General features: G+C 40.1%; 1 protein-coding gene across 1 annotated transcript in view; it reads left to right on the top strand.

Annotated features, from left to right (window-relative positions):
* The window catches only part of spon1 (spondin 1, extracellular matrix protein), a 214,068-nt gene extending 205,239 nt beyond the window's left edge, over positions 1-8,829 (top strand). Inside the window, 3 exon segments of the mRNA NM_001097272.1 lie at positions 2,139-2,303; positions 3,820-4,083; positions 6,503-8,829. Of these exon segments, the coding sequence (NP_001090741.1) occupies positions 2,139-2,303; positions 3,820-4,083; positions 6,503-6,666 (593 nt within the window). The 3' untranslated portion in view covers positions 6,667-8,829.
* The last annotated feature ends 6,649 nt before the right edge of the window (positions 8,830-15,478 follow it).

Here is a 15,478-nt window from a genome sequence, read left to right as displayed (position 1 = left end):
CACCCAATTTGACGCAACCACACCTTTTCTTACATGACCGTACCCATTTTGACAAATTGGGTAACACAACCACACCCAATTTGACACGACTGCACCCAATTTGACACGAACGCACCCAATTTGACACGACCGCACCCAATTTGACACAACCACACCTTTTCTTATGCGACCGCACCCAATTTGACACAACCATGCCCAATTTGAAGCAACCACACCTTTTCTTACGCGACCATGCCCAATTTGACACAACCACACCCAATTTGACACAACCACACCTTTTCTTACGCAACCGCACCCAATTTTACACGACAGCACCCAATTTGACGCGCAACAAAAAAACTTTTCACAGAAGTTTCTTGAAACAATTCGCCAATGGCGAAATGCGGAAATTTGCTGCGAATCCATGCCTGGCGAAAAAATTCGCTCATCTCTATTGCTGACTTTCCTTCTCCTTCAATTTGGGAAGTTTTATTGTAATAACATTGAGCAAATCAGTTAACCGTCCTTTTATATCAGTAGTTTCAGCGGGTCTTGAACCTTAAAAATCATGATTCCCTCTACAGTAATGCAGTAATATTGATATTTCACTTATTTATAGCCATTTACATCGGGACGTGTCCACAGTTTGAATACAGTTCCAATGTGTCTCTGGAACTACTGTCAAAACAAGAACTATTGAGTGTAGGGTTTTTATCGGTGAGAAGCCACACAAGCCTAAAGTTTGGAGGAGGAGGAATAATGGTGTTGGGCTGCTTTCCATAGTTAGGGGTCAGGGCCTCTAGTCCCATTGAAAGGAAGCCATATAATGATATCCGTAACCATTCCCTGCTTCATACTTTCAGACAGGAAAGTGTGGTGAAAGCTCTTTGATAATGTCCCAATGAAGAAATGAATGTTTGCTGAGATGGAAGTGGATTAACAACCACCGCACCAATGTCCAGTGAATGACCTGGGACACCAACTGCAAGCTATCACCTACCTTCACTAATGCTCTTGTGGCTGAATGGAAACAAATCCCACCAACAACTTTCCAAGGCCTTCTTAGAAGTGTAGAGGCTGTTACAGCAGCAACGAGAAGATCAACTTAATATCAATAGCCTTGGTTTTGGGAAGAGATGTTAGGGTGTCTGGATACTTTTGGCCATGTTGAGTAGCTTGGACTGAGGAAGAGTTCCCGCTGTCAGTCTGTGCTGGACTCTAGAAGGGCAAGTAATTTGAAAGATATTGGTGAAACACATACATTCTTTCCTACAGTCCACATGTCTACTATGTGGCCAAAAGTATCATTTATATCCAAAACTATCTGGACATGTCCTCAGTTCCAGTTCCAATGTGTCTCTGGAAGTAATAATATCAGAACAAGAATGTGTAGAGTGTAGAGTAGCCACACAAGCCTAAAGTTTGAAGGAGGATGAATAATGGCCTGGGTCTTTCCATGGTTAGGGGTCAGAGCCTCTAGCTCCATTAAAAGGAAACCATAAAATAACATTTGTGACAATTCTCTGCTTCCTACTTCAAGACAACCATTAGTAAAGACTCTTTAACAATGTCCCATTGAAGAAATGAAAGTTCGCTGAGATGAAGGTGGATAAACGTCCACCGCACCAAACTACTGTGGATGAGATGGGACACCAACTGCAAGCCATCACCCACCGTCACTAATGCCCTAATGAGATTGCTGAATGAAAGCAAATCTCACCAATAATGTTCCAAAACCTTCTCAGAGGTGTAGAGGCTGTTATAGCAGCAAAGATATCAAAGTCATATTGTTACTCTTGGTTTTGTGAAAGAAATGTTAGGGTGTTGGGATACTTTTGGGCATGATGAGTAGCTTGGGCTGAGGGAAAGTTCCCGCTGTCTTTATCAGTCTGTGCTGAATGGGTGATGGGTGAAAGGGATGGGTGACACGTACTTCCTACCCTTCAGTCCAAAAGTAAAGTTAATTAAGGAATCATGCTCACTGCAGAGAGAAAAAACCATAACATGCAGGAGAAATGATTAAGTAAGTTGCCCATTTCTTCATGTTTTCAGGTGGTTTCCATCTACAATTTATTATTATGCGGCAAAAATACATTTACTGATGTAATGATCTCAACAAAAGCCCAAAATAGTTGTAAATATCTTTTTGTCATCCGCAGATACTATCCCATGCGTGCTGTCACCTTGGTCCGAATGGAGTGATTGCAGCGTTACCTGTGGCAAAGGTACCAGAACCAGACAGAGAATGTTAAAGTCCCCGGCGGAACTTGGAGATTGCAACGAGGAACTGAAACAAGTGGAAAAGTGCATGCTCCCTGAATGCCGTATGTACAGGGATCTCTCAGGGTGGGGGGGTATTATCTTAATCAAACTCAGTGCATATTGACCCAACCCTGCCATCACTGTCACAAGAGGAGGATAATTGTAGTCCTACTCTCCCCCAGGGATTGTGCTTGGGAGATGGATGGGGCACCTACTCCAAGCCCAGTGAAACCTGTAATTACTGCCTTCACAGGGATGTGCAAAATATGGCACAGATATAGTAATACAAGTTCAAAATGCAAAGAGAGAGCAATGGGGCAGCTTCTATGCTCCGCTCTTCTCTTTATTTATGATTTCAATCAATGTTCTCTCCTGTCTCACACTCCCTATTGGAACCAGGTGGTTCAACCCTAGGCCGATCTAGGCTGAATCCATGAACACAGAAGTTGTACATTTTTCAGTACAGTACAGTACCTGTACTTGATCTCAACTAATGTTTAAATGATTCCCTTTTCTCTGTAATAATAAAACAGCACCTGTACTTGATCCCAACTAAGATATAATTACCCCTTATTGGGGGCAGAACAGCCCTATTGGGTTTATTTAATGGTTAAATGATTCCCTTTTCTCTGTAATAATAAAACAGTACCTGTACTTGATCCCAACTAAGATATAATTACCCCTTATTGGGGGCAGAACAGTCCTATTGGGTTTATTTAATGGTTAAATGATTCCCTTTTCTCTGTAATAATAAAACAGTACCTGTACTTGATCCCAACTAAGATATAATTACCCCTTATTGGGGGCGGAACAGCCCTATTGGGTTTATTTCATGGTTAAATGATTCCCTTTTCTCTGTAATAATAAAACAGTACCTGTACTTGATCCCAACTAAGATATAATTACCCCTTATTGGGGGCAGAACAGCCCTATTGGGTTTATTTAATGGTTAAATGATTCCCTTTTCTCTGTAATAATAAAACAGTACCTGTACTTGATCCCAACTAAGATATAATTACCCCTTATTGGGGGCAGAACAGCCCTATTGGGTTTATTTAATGGTTAAATGATTCCCTTTTCTCTGTAATAATAAAACAGTACCTGTACTTGATCCCAACTAAGATATAATTACCCCTTATTGGGGGCAGAACAGCCCTATTGGGTTTATTTAATGGTTAAATGATACCCTTTTCTCTGTAATAATAAAACAGTACCTGTACTTGATCCCAACTAAGATATAATTACCCCTTATTGGGGCAGAACAGCCCTATTGGGTTTATTTAATGGTTAAAAGATTCCCTTTTCTCTGTATTAATAAAACAGTACCTGTACTTGATCCCAACTAAGATATAATTACCCCTTATTAGGGGCATGACACTCCTATTGGGTTTGATTAGTGGTTTATTGATTTTTTAGTAGACTTAAGGTATGAAGATCCATATTACGGACCCCTTATTCGCAATACCCTTGGTCCCGAGCATTCTGGATAATGGGTCCTATACCTGTACATTATAAAGGACTCTAGACATCTAAACCAAAATGGACCGATATGAATAAAATATGTTTTATCTCTTTTAGCTATAAGCTGTGAACTGACTGAGTGGTCTTACTGGTCGGAGTGTAATAAATCGTGCGGTAAGGGTCATATGATTCGCACACGAATGATCACAATGGAGCCACAGTTCGGAGGCGCCGTCTGCCCGGAAACCGTACAACGCAAAAAATGCAGATTACGAAAATGTCAAAAAAGTTCCGGGAATGAGCGAAGGCGTTTAAAGGAAGCCCGAGAGAAAAGAAGGAGTGAAAAAACCAAGGAAGATGCAGATGGAGAACAGTACCCTGGTACGTAAGAAACAACCACTAAACTGAAATGTCTCAGCTCCCTCGGAACATTAGGATTCATGATGGGAGCAGCAGACAGTCTTTGCTCAATTGTTCCCAGCTAATGTGTATCCATAGAAACAATGAAGACAATGTCACGGTAAAAGCACCTTTTCAAAAAGTTGAGCTCGGTTGTGAGCAGTTTGAGTTTTTGCGTTGGCGTCCCTCTCTGCTCGCATTGTTTGGCTGCGACACAGGCCTACACCTTGATGAGAGATTAGAATGACAAATGTAGGCGTATCAAACCGGAGACGAGACTAGTTCGAGCGATTAAAACCTTTGTTATCTAAATGCTTTGATCAAATGAGATGACTTCTTGGAACAAAGTATTAGGAAATCAAAATAAAGTTTCTCAGTAAGGTTTGTTCTGCTCTTGGTGCTTACGGTACAGAACCTTTATTTATTAAAGAGGGAATATAAACAACCCAAATCTGAAGGAGCAGGAAGAGGAGTTAGCCTAAAGGTTAAGTGCCGGAGACCTTGGTTCAATGGCAACTCCTTATGACCATTGATGTTAGCTAAGGTGGATACACACAGGTCAGAAACACTGTATGGCTGCCTTTCTATTGTTCTAAGCAGTGGGCCACCATGAATGCACAAATAGTGTATGGACACTGTTAAAAACCCTATTGTCCTGGCATACTTTACCTTTCACGGCTGCACTAAAGTGCTTTGAGCCTCCTGGGGAACTCAATGCTCACAACCAAATACAACTCATCTTTCAGCCATTGATTCATGGACCCTTGTTTACGTTATGTGTTTTCAACCAGCCACAAGCTCAGGGTACTGGCCAGGGTGCAGAGTACATGATGCTTTTTAACTAAGGAGTAAAAGAAGGGCAGCTATGTTTTATGGTTTGATAAAGAAAAAGTCAATAATATTAAGGGTTTTCTGGGTAGGAAGATATATTAATACAGTATTTTCTATGGAATGTTGAACCAAGTAGACTGGGTGATAAACCTTATCCATAGGCCCAGCTGACATCACTCCTCTTCCTTAAGATTCCAGATTACCGCTAGTATTGATGATTTGGTAAAGAATCCTAATAAACCTAGCTGATTCCATTCCAGATATCTTTTATGGATCTTGATGGAACCTTGTTCCTTTCTTTCTTATTCTTCATCCATTTGTATTGGTCTAATGCAAGCTTTCTAAAATACAATCGTTTATGCCCATAAGGCTATACATATTAAGCAGTAGGCCCAAGGGTTCTGGATTTTGAAGCACTGTATTCCAAAGAGAATGTTTATGGGACTCCTGTAGAATCTTTACCATGTCATTTGCCTACTGTCCAGCTTTAAGAAGTCCTCTAGGGATCAGTATATGGATTCCAGGTCACCATATTTATAGTAGGGGTACAAGAGAGGCCAGTCAGAAGAAGATAATAGGAGATAAAGTCTCAGCCTTGCTGATCTTGTGGATTAAAACATCGTCCATGGAAAGAGCCTTAAATAGTCACTAATTAGATGTTCAGAATCCTAATAAGGCCATCATGGAGATAAAGTGTCAGAAATTATAATACTGGGAGACAGAAAGAGTGTTTAAGAGACTACAACAACAAAAAAAAAACATTGTCCTCTACAGCACTGGAATCATCAAATATTTGGGTCTATTTTGCTTCTCATATTTTGATTCTGGGAATGAGCATGTATATGGAACTCCTGTAGAATCTTCACTATGCCATTTGCCTACTGTCCAGGTTTAAGTAGTCCTCTAGGTGTCAGTATATGGATTCCAGATCACCATATTTATAGTAGGGGTACAAGAGATACCAGTCAGAATAAAATAGAAGATAAAGTCTCACAGCCTTGCTGAACTTTTGGATTAAAACATTGTCCATGGCAAGAGCCTTAAATAGTCACTAATTAGATGTCCAGAATCCTAATAAGGCCATCATGGAGATATAGTATCAGAAATTATAATACTGGGGGTCAGAAAGAGTGTTTAGAAGGAGGAGGTTTGTGCAGTAGAGGCTGAGGTGGAGGTAGGCCTTAGTAGTAGTAGCTGGTGCCAGGATAGATTCTGTAATAACTCCCTCTAGGGTTGTTAGTAGAACAGGTTGAGGCTCCAACAAGGAGAGCAGAAGGGTTAGTACCTGTAGTGTCACCCACCAGTGTAGGGCATCAAGTGCTCAGTATCAGGGATAGAGATCCATTGAAGAGCAACCCTTTGAGTAAAGGTGCCCATACACGTTAAGATCCGTTCGCTTGGAGGGGTCGCCAAGTGAGCGGATCTTCTCCTGATATCCCCACCTACAACAAAAATCATTGTCCTCTACAGCACTGGAATCATCAAAGACTCAGGTTTTTTTGCTTCTCATATTTTGATTCAGTTGAGGCCAATTCTTCTGACATAGTTGTTTTCTTTTTTCTTTTTCAAGTATGTAAAATGAAACCATGGACTGCATGGACGGAATGTACCAAATTCTGCGGCGGGGGCATCCAGGAGAGGTTCATGACTGTGAAGAAGAGGTTCAAAAGCTCCCAGTTCACTAGCTGCAAAGACAAGAAGGAGATACGGGCTTGCAACGTCCATCCATGTTAACCGGCTGAAAGCGGGATGCACTACAATCGGAAGTCAACCTTATTAGATATTTTTTATCATAGAATATATACAGTGCTTTCATTTTGCAATGTACTTTTGCTTACGATTCTTGCAGGAGCAAGAACTATATTTTCTAAGTATCCAGTTGTGATTACTGACTTGTCAGCTTAGTTCGATAACAATAACCTTCTATCACTTGGCCGTTAGCAAGAGAGACCGACTCTGGACAAGTCACGTATCTTCCTTAACTCATCACACACGTCGTTAGTAATACATATATAATATGCATGCAAGAGAAAATCACCCAATTAGGACAAACCACCCGTGCTTGTTCTTTGTTTTCCAATAGACCGGACGGAGGAGTATTCAAGACACTCCCAGCTGTACATCTGCTTTGTTTGAAATAACTCATTTCAATGGATTTTGTTTTGGTTTTTTCTTTTTTTTTTTTTAATAGGCTACGCATGTGCTTAACGAGATCATTCTAGTTTGTCGTAAAATGTTAAATCTACTGATATTTAGAAGAAATTCCAAACGTTTATGGTGTAGCGTGTATCCGCAACTTGGTATCCGCCATATTCTAAGCACAGAGAGGGATGAACTTGAAATTTCAGATTTTGCTGTAATGAATTGACGAGGTTGCACTTTTATGGGGGTACGTTTTCCCAAGAACCTCATACCGGAAGTTTCTTGGGGACCTTTTGGTGCGAAGTTCATACAGGAAGGTTCTTGGGGACCTTTTGGTGCAAAGTTCATACAGGAAGGTTCTTGGGGACATTTTGGTGCGAAGTTCATACAGGAAGGTTCTTGGGGACATTTTGGTGCGAAGTTCATACAGGAAGGTTCTTGGGGACCTTTTGGTATGAAGTTCATACAAGAAGGTTCTTGGGGACCTTTTGGTGCCAAGTTCATTCAGGAAGGTTCTTGGGGACCTTTTGGTGCCAAGTTCATACAGAAAGGTTCTTGGGGACCTTTTGGTGCCAAGTTCATACAGGAAGGTTCTTGGGGACCTTTTGGTGCCAAGTTCATACAGGAAGGTTCTTGGGGACCTTTTGGTGCCAAGTTCATACAGGAAGGTTCTTGGGGACCTTTTGGTGCCAAGTTCATACAGGAAGGTTCTTGGGGACCTGTTGGTGCCAAGTTCATACAGGAAGGATCTTGGGGACCTGTTGGTGCCAGGTTCATACAGGAAGGTTCTTGGGGACCTTTTGGTGCCAAGTTCATACAAGAAGGTTCTTGGGGACCTTTGTGTGTCAAGTTCATACAAGAACCAGCCGGTACCAGCTTCTAGAGTGAAGATGATGAGGGTGAAGTCATTATTAACAATCAATATTTTATTATAGGTCCTTTTTGTTTCCTTACCTAGGCAATGACAAATTCACCCAAATTGGTTCACCCTTGTATGAAACCAAGCTTTTGGGTACTTAGGAACTATTCGAATACACGGTATAATAATGCAGTTTTTACATTCAAAATGGAGGGTAAAATGATATTGGTCATTGAACTTGACATTAGTCTGGCCTTGGCATTGCTTCTTTCTTCTCTAGGCATCATAGCAAGGCAAAGCTTATGGTTCTCCCCTGTTGTCACCACAATTTTTGTTCCTGCAGCTTTTGAGCCTGAGAATGTCTTACAGTAACAACATTGGCTGTAGGGTTGCCACCTGTCCGGTTTTGACCCGAATAGTCGGGTTTTCAAAAGGGCTGCCCGGGTCAAACCCTCCTGCCCGGTTTCCCAAATTAGGAAAACTCAGGAGGACATTGACGCGGTGGTTGGGCGATCTCTGCATCATAGCCCCGCCCCCTGATGTAACAGTCCTGCCTATTCCCACCCCCTGATGTCATAGCCCCGCCACCTCCCCACCCCCTGTGACATCACCGCCACCTCCTGCCCGGCTAAGAAAGCCAGTAGAGGTGGCAACCCTAATTGGCTGAAGTTAACAACCATTTCTGAATCCCCACCATATTAGGTTGTTATTTTATTGTCAGTATTACACTACGCCACATTTTGTCTGTTGTTCACTTACTGTTTATTTCTTGATTGCTTCTTTTTTTCTACAATGTACATGTTTGCATCCATTAATATACATATAAATATATTGGTATATATTAAAACTGTGATATATGCAATCCTGATGTTATCAATTAGCCATAAGTTAAAAAATGAAAAAAAAAAAAAATATATATATATATATATATATATATATATGTGTGTTCATATATATATATATATATATACAGGTATCGGACCCCTTACCCGGAAACCCGTTATCCAGAAAGCTCCGAATTACGGAAAGCCTGTCTCCCATAGACTCCATTTTAATCAAATAATTCAGATTTTTAAAACTGATTTCCTTTTTTTACGTAGAAATAAAACAGTACTTTGTAATTGATTCCAACTAAGATATAATTAATCCTTATTGGGGCAGAACAGGCCTATTGGGTTTATTTAATGGTTAAATGATTCCCTTTTCTCTGTAATAATAAATCAGTACCTGTACTTGATCCCAACTAAGATATAATTACCCCTTATTGGGGGCAGAACAGCCCTATTGGGTTTATTTAATGGTTAAATGATTCCCTTTTCTCTGTAATAATAAAACAGTTCCTGTACTTGATCCCAACTAAGATATAATTACCCCTTATTGGGGGCAGAACAGCCCTATTGGGTTTATTTCATGGTTAAATGATTCCCTTTTCTCTGTAATAATAAAACAGTACCTGTAATTGATCCCAACTAAGATATAAATAATCCCTATTGGATGCAAAACAATCCTATTGGGTTTAATTAATGTTTTATTGATTTTTTAGTAGACTTTAGGTATTGAGATCCAAATTACGGAAAGATCCCTTATCCGGAATACCCTTGGTCCCAAGCATTCTGGATAATGGGTCCCATACCTGTATATATATATATTTTTTTTTTTATGGTACATTTATGCAGTTTTATCATTAAAACTGTGATATAGGCCAAAAAAAAATATATATATATACAGTATATTTTTAATGGTAAATTTATGATATAAAATAAGGAATACAATAATATATATAAAAAAAAATAAATGTATATATATATATATATACAGACAAATCTGTAATGGTAAATTTACGGTAGTTAATCAGGCATACTCATATACCACCACAGGGGTCTTTACCAAAAAGATTAATATAATAGATATATATACATATATTCCACTTTTTAAATGGTAAATTTATGGTATAAAATGAGGCTTTTATATATATATATAAATTATATAATGGTACATGTATGGCTAACTGCTTTTTAACATTCAGTTTGCATATATAACAGTTTTAATACTAAATGATACCAAGCAAATTGGGTATATTGATGACATTTATTACAATAAAAATGTAAATAAACAACAATGACACAATATCAAACATTATTTTTGCCTATAGAAGATCATTGTGCAGATCAGTAACCCCAATAGCCCTTCAATAACGTTTTCCCCAAGTTCCTCTGCAGTTTGTACCTGTACTTTTATATTTCATTGGATAAAGTAGAAGATCTTTTTTAAAAGAAAGTTTTCATTCCAAGTTGAACTCTGGTCTTTAATCTACACTGGATCCTCTGTTTCAGGCGCCCCACTGCTAATAATATGGGAAAAATATCCTTTATAAATTGGCTGCTACAGGTTCCTTCTCCTGAAAGGCTTCTAATTAACGATGAGCGAATCTGTTCCGTTTCACTTCGCCGAAAAATTCGCGAATCTTTCAAAAGATCCGCGAAACAGCGAAAAATTCGCGAAACGGCAAAAATGTTGTGTGACAAAAAAAATTGTCACCCGCGGCTATTGTTTCGTCGCCCGCGGCTATTATTTTGTCTCGCGGCTATTGTTTCGTCGCCCGCGGCTATTATTTTGTCTCGCGGCTATTGTTTCGTCGCCCGCATGAAACGATCCATCGTTTCGTGAAACAATCCGCCAATGGCGAAACGCAAAAATTCGCCGTGAATCCATGCCTGGCGAAACTTTTCGTCCATCACTACTTCTAATGACTCCGAATGTCCCTTTGCTGCTACGGTGCAGTGGCGCTCAGAGGGCTGCCATAGCATTAGTAGCCCAGATAACATACATTTTTTATTTTGTTTTAATCTCCTTCTGCCTCCCTTTGTTGCTATTGTATGTTGTACAGTAGATCCATCTAAAGGCTGTTATTAGGCATGTGTTCCAGATTATACAATTATATTTATATATTGGTTTAAGCACAATTTCATTCAGGGTCGGACTGGGGGGGTGAAGGGCTCATCAGGGCTCACCTGCAGCTCCCCCCGCCGGTCACGTCCCCTAACCCCGCCCCTCCACAGGGGCCTCCCTAACCCCCCTCGCAGGGCCCCCCACCCGACATCCTCCACTGAGTGTGTACATTTAACGTGTCAGGGCAGGAACAGTCGGGCAGGGGGAGCGCCGGCAAGGGTCGGGTCTGGGATTTTTCCCGGTGTCCCAGCGGCCCAGTCCAACCCTGATTTCATTTGATTTCCTTTTCCAAATGTTGGTTTAAGTGTTGGTTGGACAGAGTTGGACTGGAGGGTGCAGGACCCACGGGGGCTACCGCCCCAGGGGCCCCATACCCCCAAGAGGCCCCTGCCAGCCGCGTACCCCACCCCCTAACCCACCACAGGGGCAGGAGCTGCGTACCCCGCCCCCTAACCCACCGCAGGGGCCCCTCTCTCAACATCCTCCCCTGAGCACACACTAGTGAAATGCGTCGGGGAGGACACCGACGGCCAGGGGAGCAGCAACAGGCATGGGATCTGGCCCAGTCCGGCCCTGTGGTTGGAAGTGATGAGCAAATCCGTCACGTTTCGCTTTGCCAAACAATTTGCGATTTTTTCAAAAGGTTTGAGAAATGGCGGAAAATTTCCGAAACGGCGAAAATGTCAAGCATCAAAAAAAATTGGCGCACACGTCAAAAAAAATGGCACAAACAACAATTTTTATTTTGATGCGCGACTTTTTTTGACAATTTTTTTTCGCCCATTTCACAGCGAATTTCCATGTTTTGCCATTGGCGGATTATTTCATGAAACAGGTGACAAAATGGGCCACGTAAGAATTCACTGAGACAAATAAATTGTTGCGTGTCAAAAAACATAAATTTGTGAAATTTCCGAAACACACTGAAAATGTCGAGCAACAAAAAAAATTGTCTTTTTTTTTTTTTTACGTACATGTCAAGAAAATGACGCACGCAACATTTTTTTTTGATGTGCGCAATTTTTTTGACAATTTTTCTTTCCGCCAACAGTGAAACATGGTAAATCGCTTGCCGAAGAATTTCACCCATCACTATTGGTTGGTTGATAATACAGAACAGTATTTTTTAAGCATTGACTTACATGCAACATATTCCTAGTGATGTTTAGTGATGGGCGAATTTTACAATTGGCGGGTTGTTTCACAAAACAGATTAATTGGTGGATTATTTTGCAAAACTTCTGCGTAAATTGAGCGCAAAAAAAATTGTTGCGCATCAAAAAAAGTTGCGGTCGCATCAAGAAAAAGGCGTGGTTGCATCAAAATAGACGCACGCGACAAACAAAAATGTACACAACAAAAAAATTGCGCGACGAATGCTTTTCGGGGATTTTTCGCAGTTTCGAGAATTTTTCACCAAAGCGAAACGGGACCTATTCACTAATCACTAGTTATTTTCCATGAAACTTCCACAAAGATTCAAAGTGGAAAAATTCTTTGCGCGTCGAAAAAAGTTGCAGTCATGTCAAATTGGGCGCAGTCTCATCAAATTGGGCGCAGTCTCATCAAATTGGGCGCAGTCTCATCAAATTGGGCGCCGTCTCATCAAATTGGGCGCAGTCTCATCAAATTGGGCGCAGTTTCATCAAATTGGGCGCAGTCTCATCAAATTGGGCGCAGTCTCATCAAATTGGGCGCAGTCTCATCAAATTGGGCGCAGTCTCATCAAATTGGGCGCAGTTTCTCTCATCAAATTGGGCGCAGTTTCATCAAATTGGGCGCAGTCTCATCAAATTGGGCGCAGTCTCATCAAATTGGGCGCAGTCTCATCAAATTGGGCGCAGTTTCATCAAATTGGGCGCAGTCTCATCAAATTGGGCGCAGACTCATCAAATTGGGCGCAGTCTCATCAAAATGCCTGTAAAAAAATGCCTGCGTCAAAAAAACCCTGCGCAACAAATACATTTTCACAAATTCTCGCCATTTAGAGAATTTTTCAGCGAAACGGGACACATTGGCTAATCACTAGATATTTTCCATGGTTCAGTTTCGCTTCGGTGAAAAATTCACGAAACTGAGAAAAACCCCCGAAAAGCATTCGTTGTGCAATTTTTTTGTTGTGCACATTTTTGTTTGTAGCGTGCGTCTATTTTGACGCGACCATGCCTTTTTGTTGATGCGTCCACAACTTTTTTTGATGCGCTACAATTGTTTTTGCGCTCAATTTACGCAGAAGTTTTGCAAAACAATCCACCAATGGGGAAATGCAGAAATCCATGGCCGCTGAATTATTTCGCCAATCGCTAGTAGTGATGAGTGATTTTTTTTACCAGGCATGGATTTGTAGCGAATTTCCGCATTTCGCCATTGGTGGATTATTTTGCAAAATTCTGAGTAAATTCAGCGCAAAAAAAATTGTCGCCCATCAAAAAAAGTCGCGGTCACATGAAGAAAAAGGCGTGGTCGCATCAAAATAGACACACGCGACAAACAAAAATGTACACAAAAAAAAATTGTGCGACGAATGTTTTTCGGGGATTTTTCGCAGTTTCGTGAATTTTTCACCGAAGCAAAACGGGACGGATTCACTAATCACTAGTTATTTTCCATGAAACTTCCACAAAAATTCCCAGTAGAAAAATTCCTTGAGTATCAAAAAAAAGTTGCAGTCACGTCAAATTGGGCGCAGTCTCATCAAAATGGGCGCAGTAACGTAAAAATGGGCGCAGTAACGTAAAAATGGGCGCAGTTGCATAAAAAAATGCCTTTGTAAAAAAAAACCCGCGCAACAAACACATTTTCACAAATTCTCGCCACTTCGAGAATTTTTCAGCGAAACAGGACACATTCGCTAATCACTAGATATTTTCCATGGTTTTATGCAATTGTTTTTTTTTTTTCATCTTTTTTTTATTAAGTAAAGTAAAAATTTGCGTTTTTTTCAATTCCAAGGTTATTAGAAGTAGAAATTATTCAAAAATTTCACAAATACGAATTTTGATAGATAACCCCCTAAGGACCATATTTAGAAATCTGCGAGGTAAGTGGGTAGAAATACAGTTTTATAAAATATAAAATCCTACGTGATTTGGTCTCTCACAGCCTCTGACTCCGAGTTGTAGAGTTTAAAGGGTAAATAAATATCAGTGGGTCCCATAGGAATGTCAATGAATTTCTTTCTATTTTTTGTCATTTTTGTTGTGTAATTTTGATAACTCCGTCATGAGAATTTTTCCTACCAGAGTCTTGTGTAATTGTTTTCTAGTTGGATGTTTAACACGCTATTATTTTGGAATAAAGACATCTTTACAAAAAAAAAAATGCCTTTTTTGGTGTTTTCACTTGATTTTTAATGATATTAAGGTCTATGGTTCCCAAAGGTCCCCCCAATACCAGCAGCCATGTCCCACAGGCACCAAATCACCAATATACCATTAAACGGGACACATAACGGTTCTACAGGGTTAAGGAATGGGATTACAGATATGGGATCCGTTATCTGGAAACCCATTATCCAGAAATCTGTGAATAAGGGAAGGGCCATCTCCTATAGAGTCCACTGAATTCAGCATTTTAAACAATATTCCCTTTTTCTCTGTACTTGATCCCAACTAAGATATAATTACCCCTTATTGGGGCAGAACAGCCCTATTGGGTTTATTTAATGGTTAAATGATTCCCTTTTCTCTGTAATAATAAAACAGTACCTGTACTTGATCCCAACTAAGATATAATTACCCCTTATTGGGGGCAGAACAGCCCTATTGGGTTTATTTAATGGTTAAATGATTTCCTTTTCTCTGTAATAATAAAACAGTACCTGTACTTGATCCCAACTAAGATATAATTACCCCTTATTGGGGGCAGAACAGCCCTATTGGGTTTATTTCATGGTTAAATGATTCCCTTTTCTCTGTAATAATAAAACAGTACCTGTACTTGATCCCAACTAAGATATAATTACCCCTTATTGGGGGCAGAACAGCCCTATTGGGTTTATTTAATGGTTAAATGATTCCCTTTTCTCTGTAATAATAAAACAGTACCTGTACTTGATCCCGACTAAGAAATAATTACCCCTTATTGGGGGCAGAACAGCCCTATTGGGTTTATTTAATGGTTAAATGATTCCCTTTTCTCTGTAATAATAAAACAGTACCTGTACTTGATCCCAACTAAGATATAATTACCCCTTATTGGGGGCAGAACAGCCCTATTGGGTTTATTTCATGGTTAAATGATTCCCTTTTCTCTGTAATAATAAAACAGAACCTGTACTTGATCCCAACTAAGATATAATTACCCCTTATTGGGGCAGAACAGCCCTATTGGGTTTATTTCATGGTTAAATGATTCCCTTTTCTCTGTAATAATAAAACAGTACCTGTACTTGATCCCAACTAAGATATAATTACCCCTTATTGGGGCAGAACAGCCCTATTGGGTTTATTTAATGGTTAAATGATTCCCTTTTCTCTGTAATAATAAAACAGTACCTGTACTTGATCCCAACTAAGATATAATTACCCCTTATTGGGGCAGAACAGCCCTATTGGGTTTATTTCATGGTTAAATGATTCCCTTTTCTCTGTAATA

The sequence above is a fragment of the Xenopus tropicalis genome, chromosome 4, assembly GCF_000004195.4.
Source record: "Xenopus tropicalis strain Nigerian chromosome 4, UCB_Xtro_10.0, whole genome shotgun sequence".
NCBI classification, from domain to species: Eukaryota; Metazoa; Chordata; class Amphibia; order Anura; family Pipidae; genus Xenopus; species Xenopus tropicalis.
This window is presented reverse-complemented; position numbering and strand designations above follow the sequence as displayed.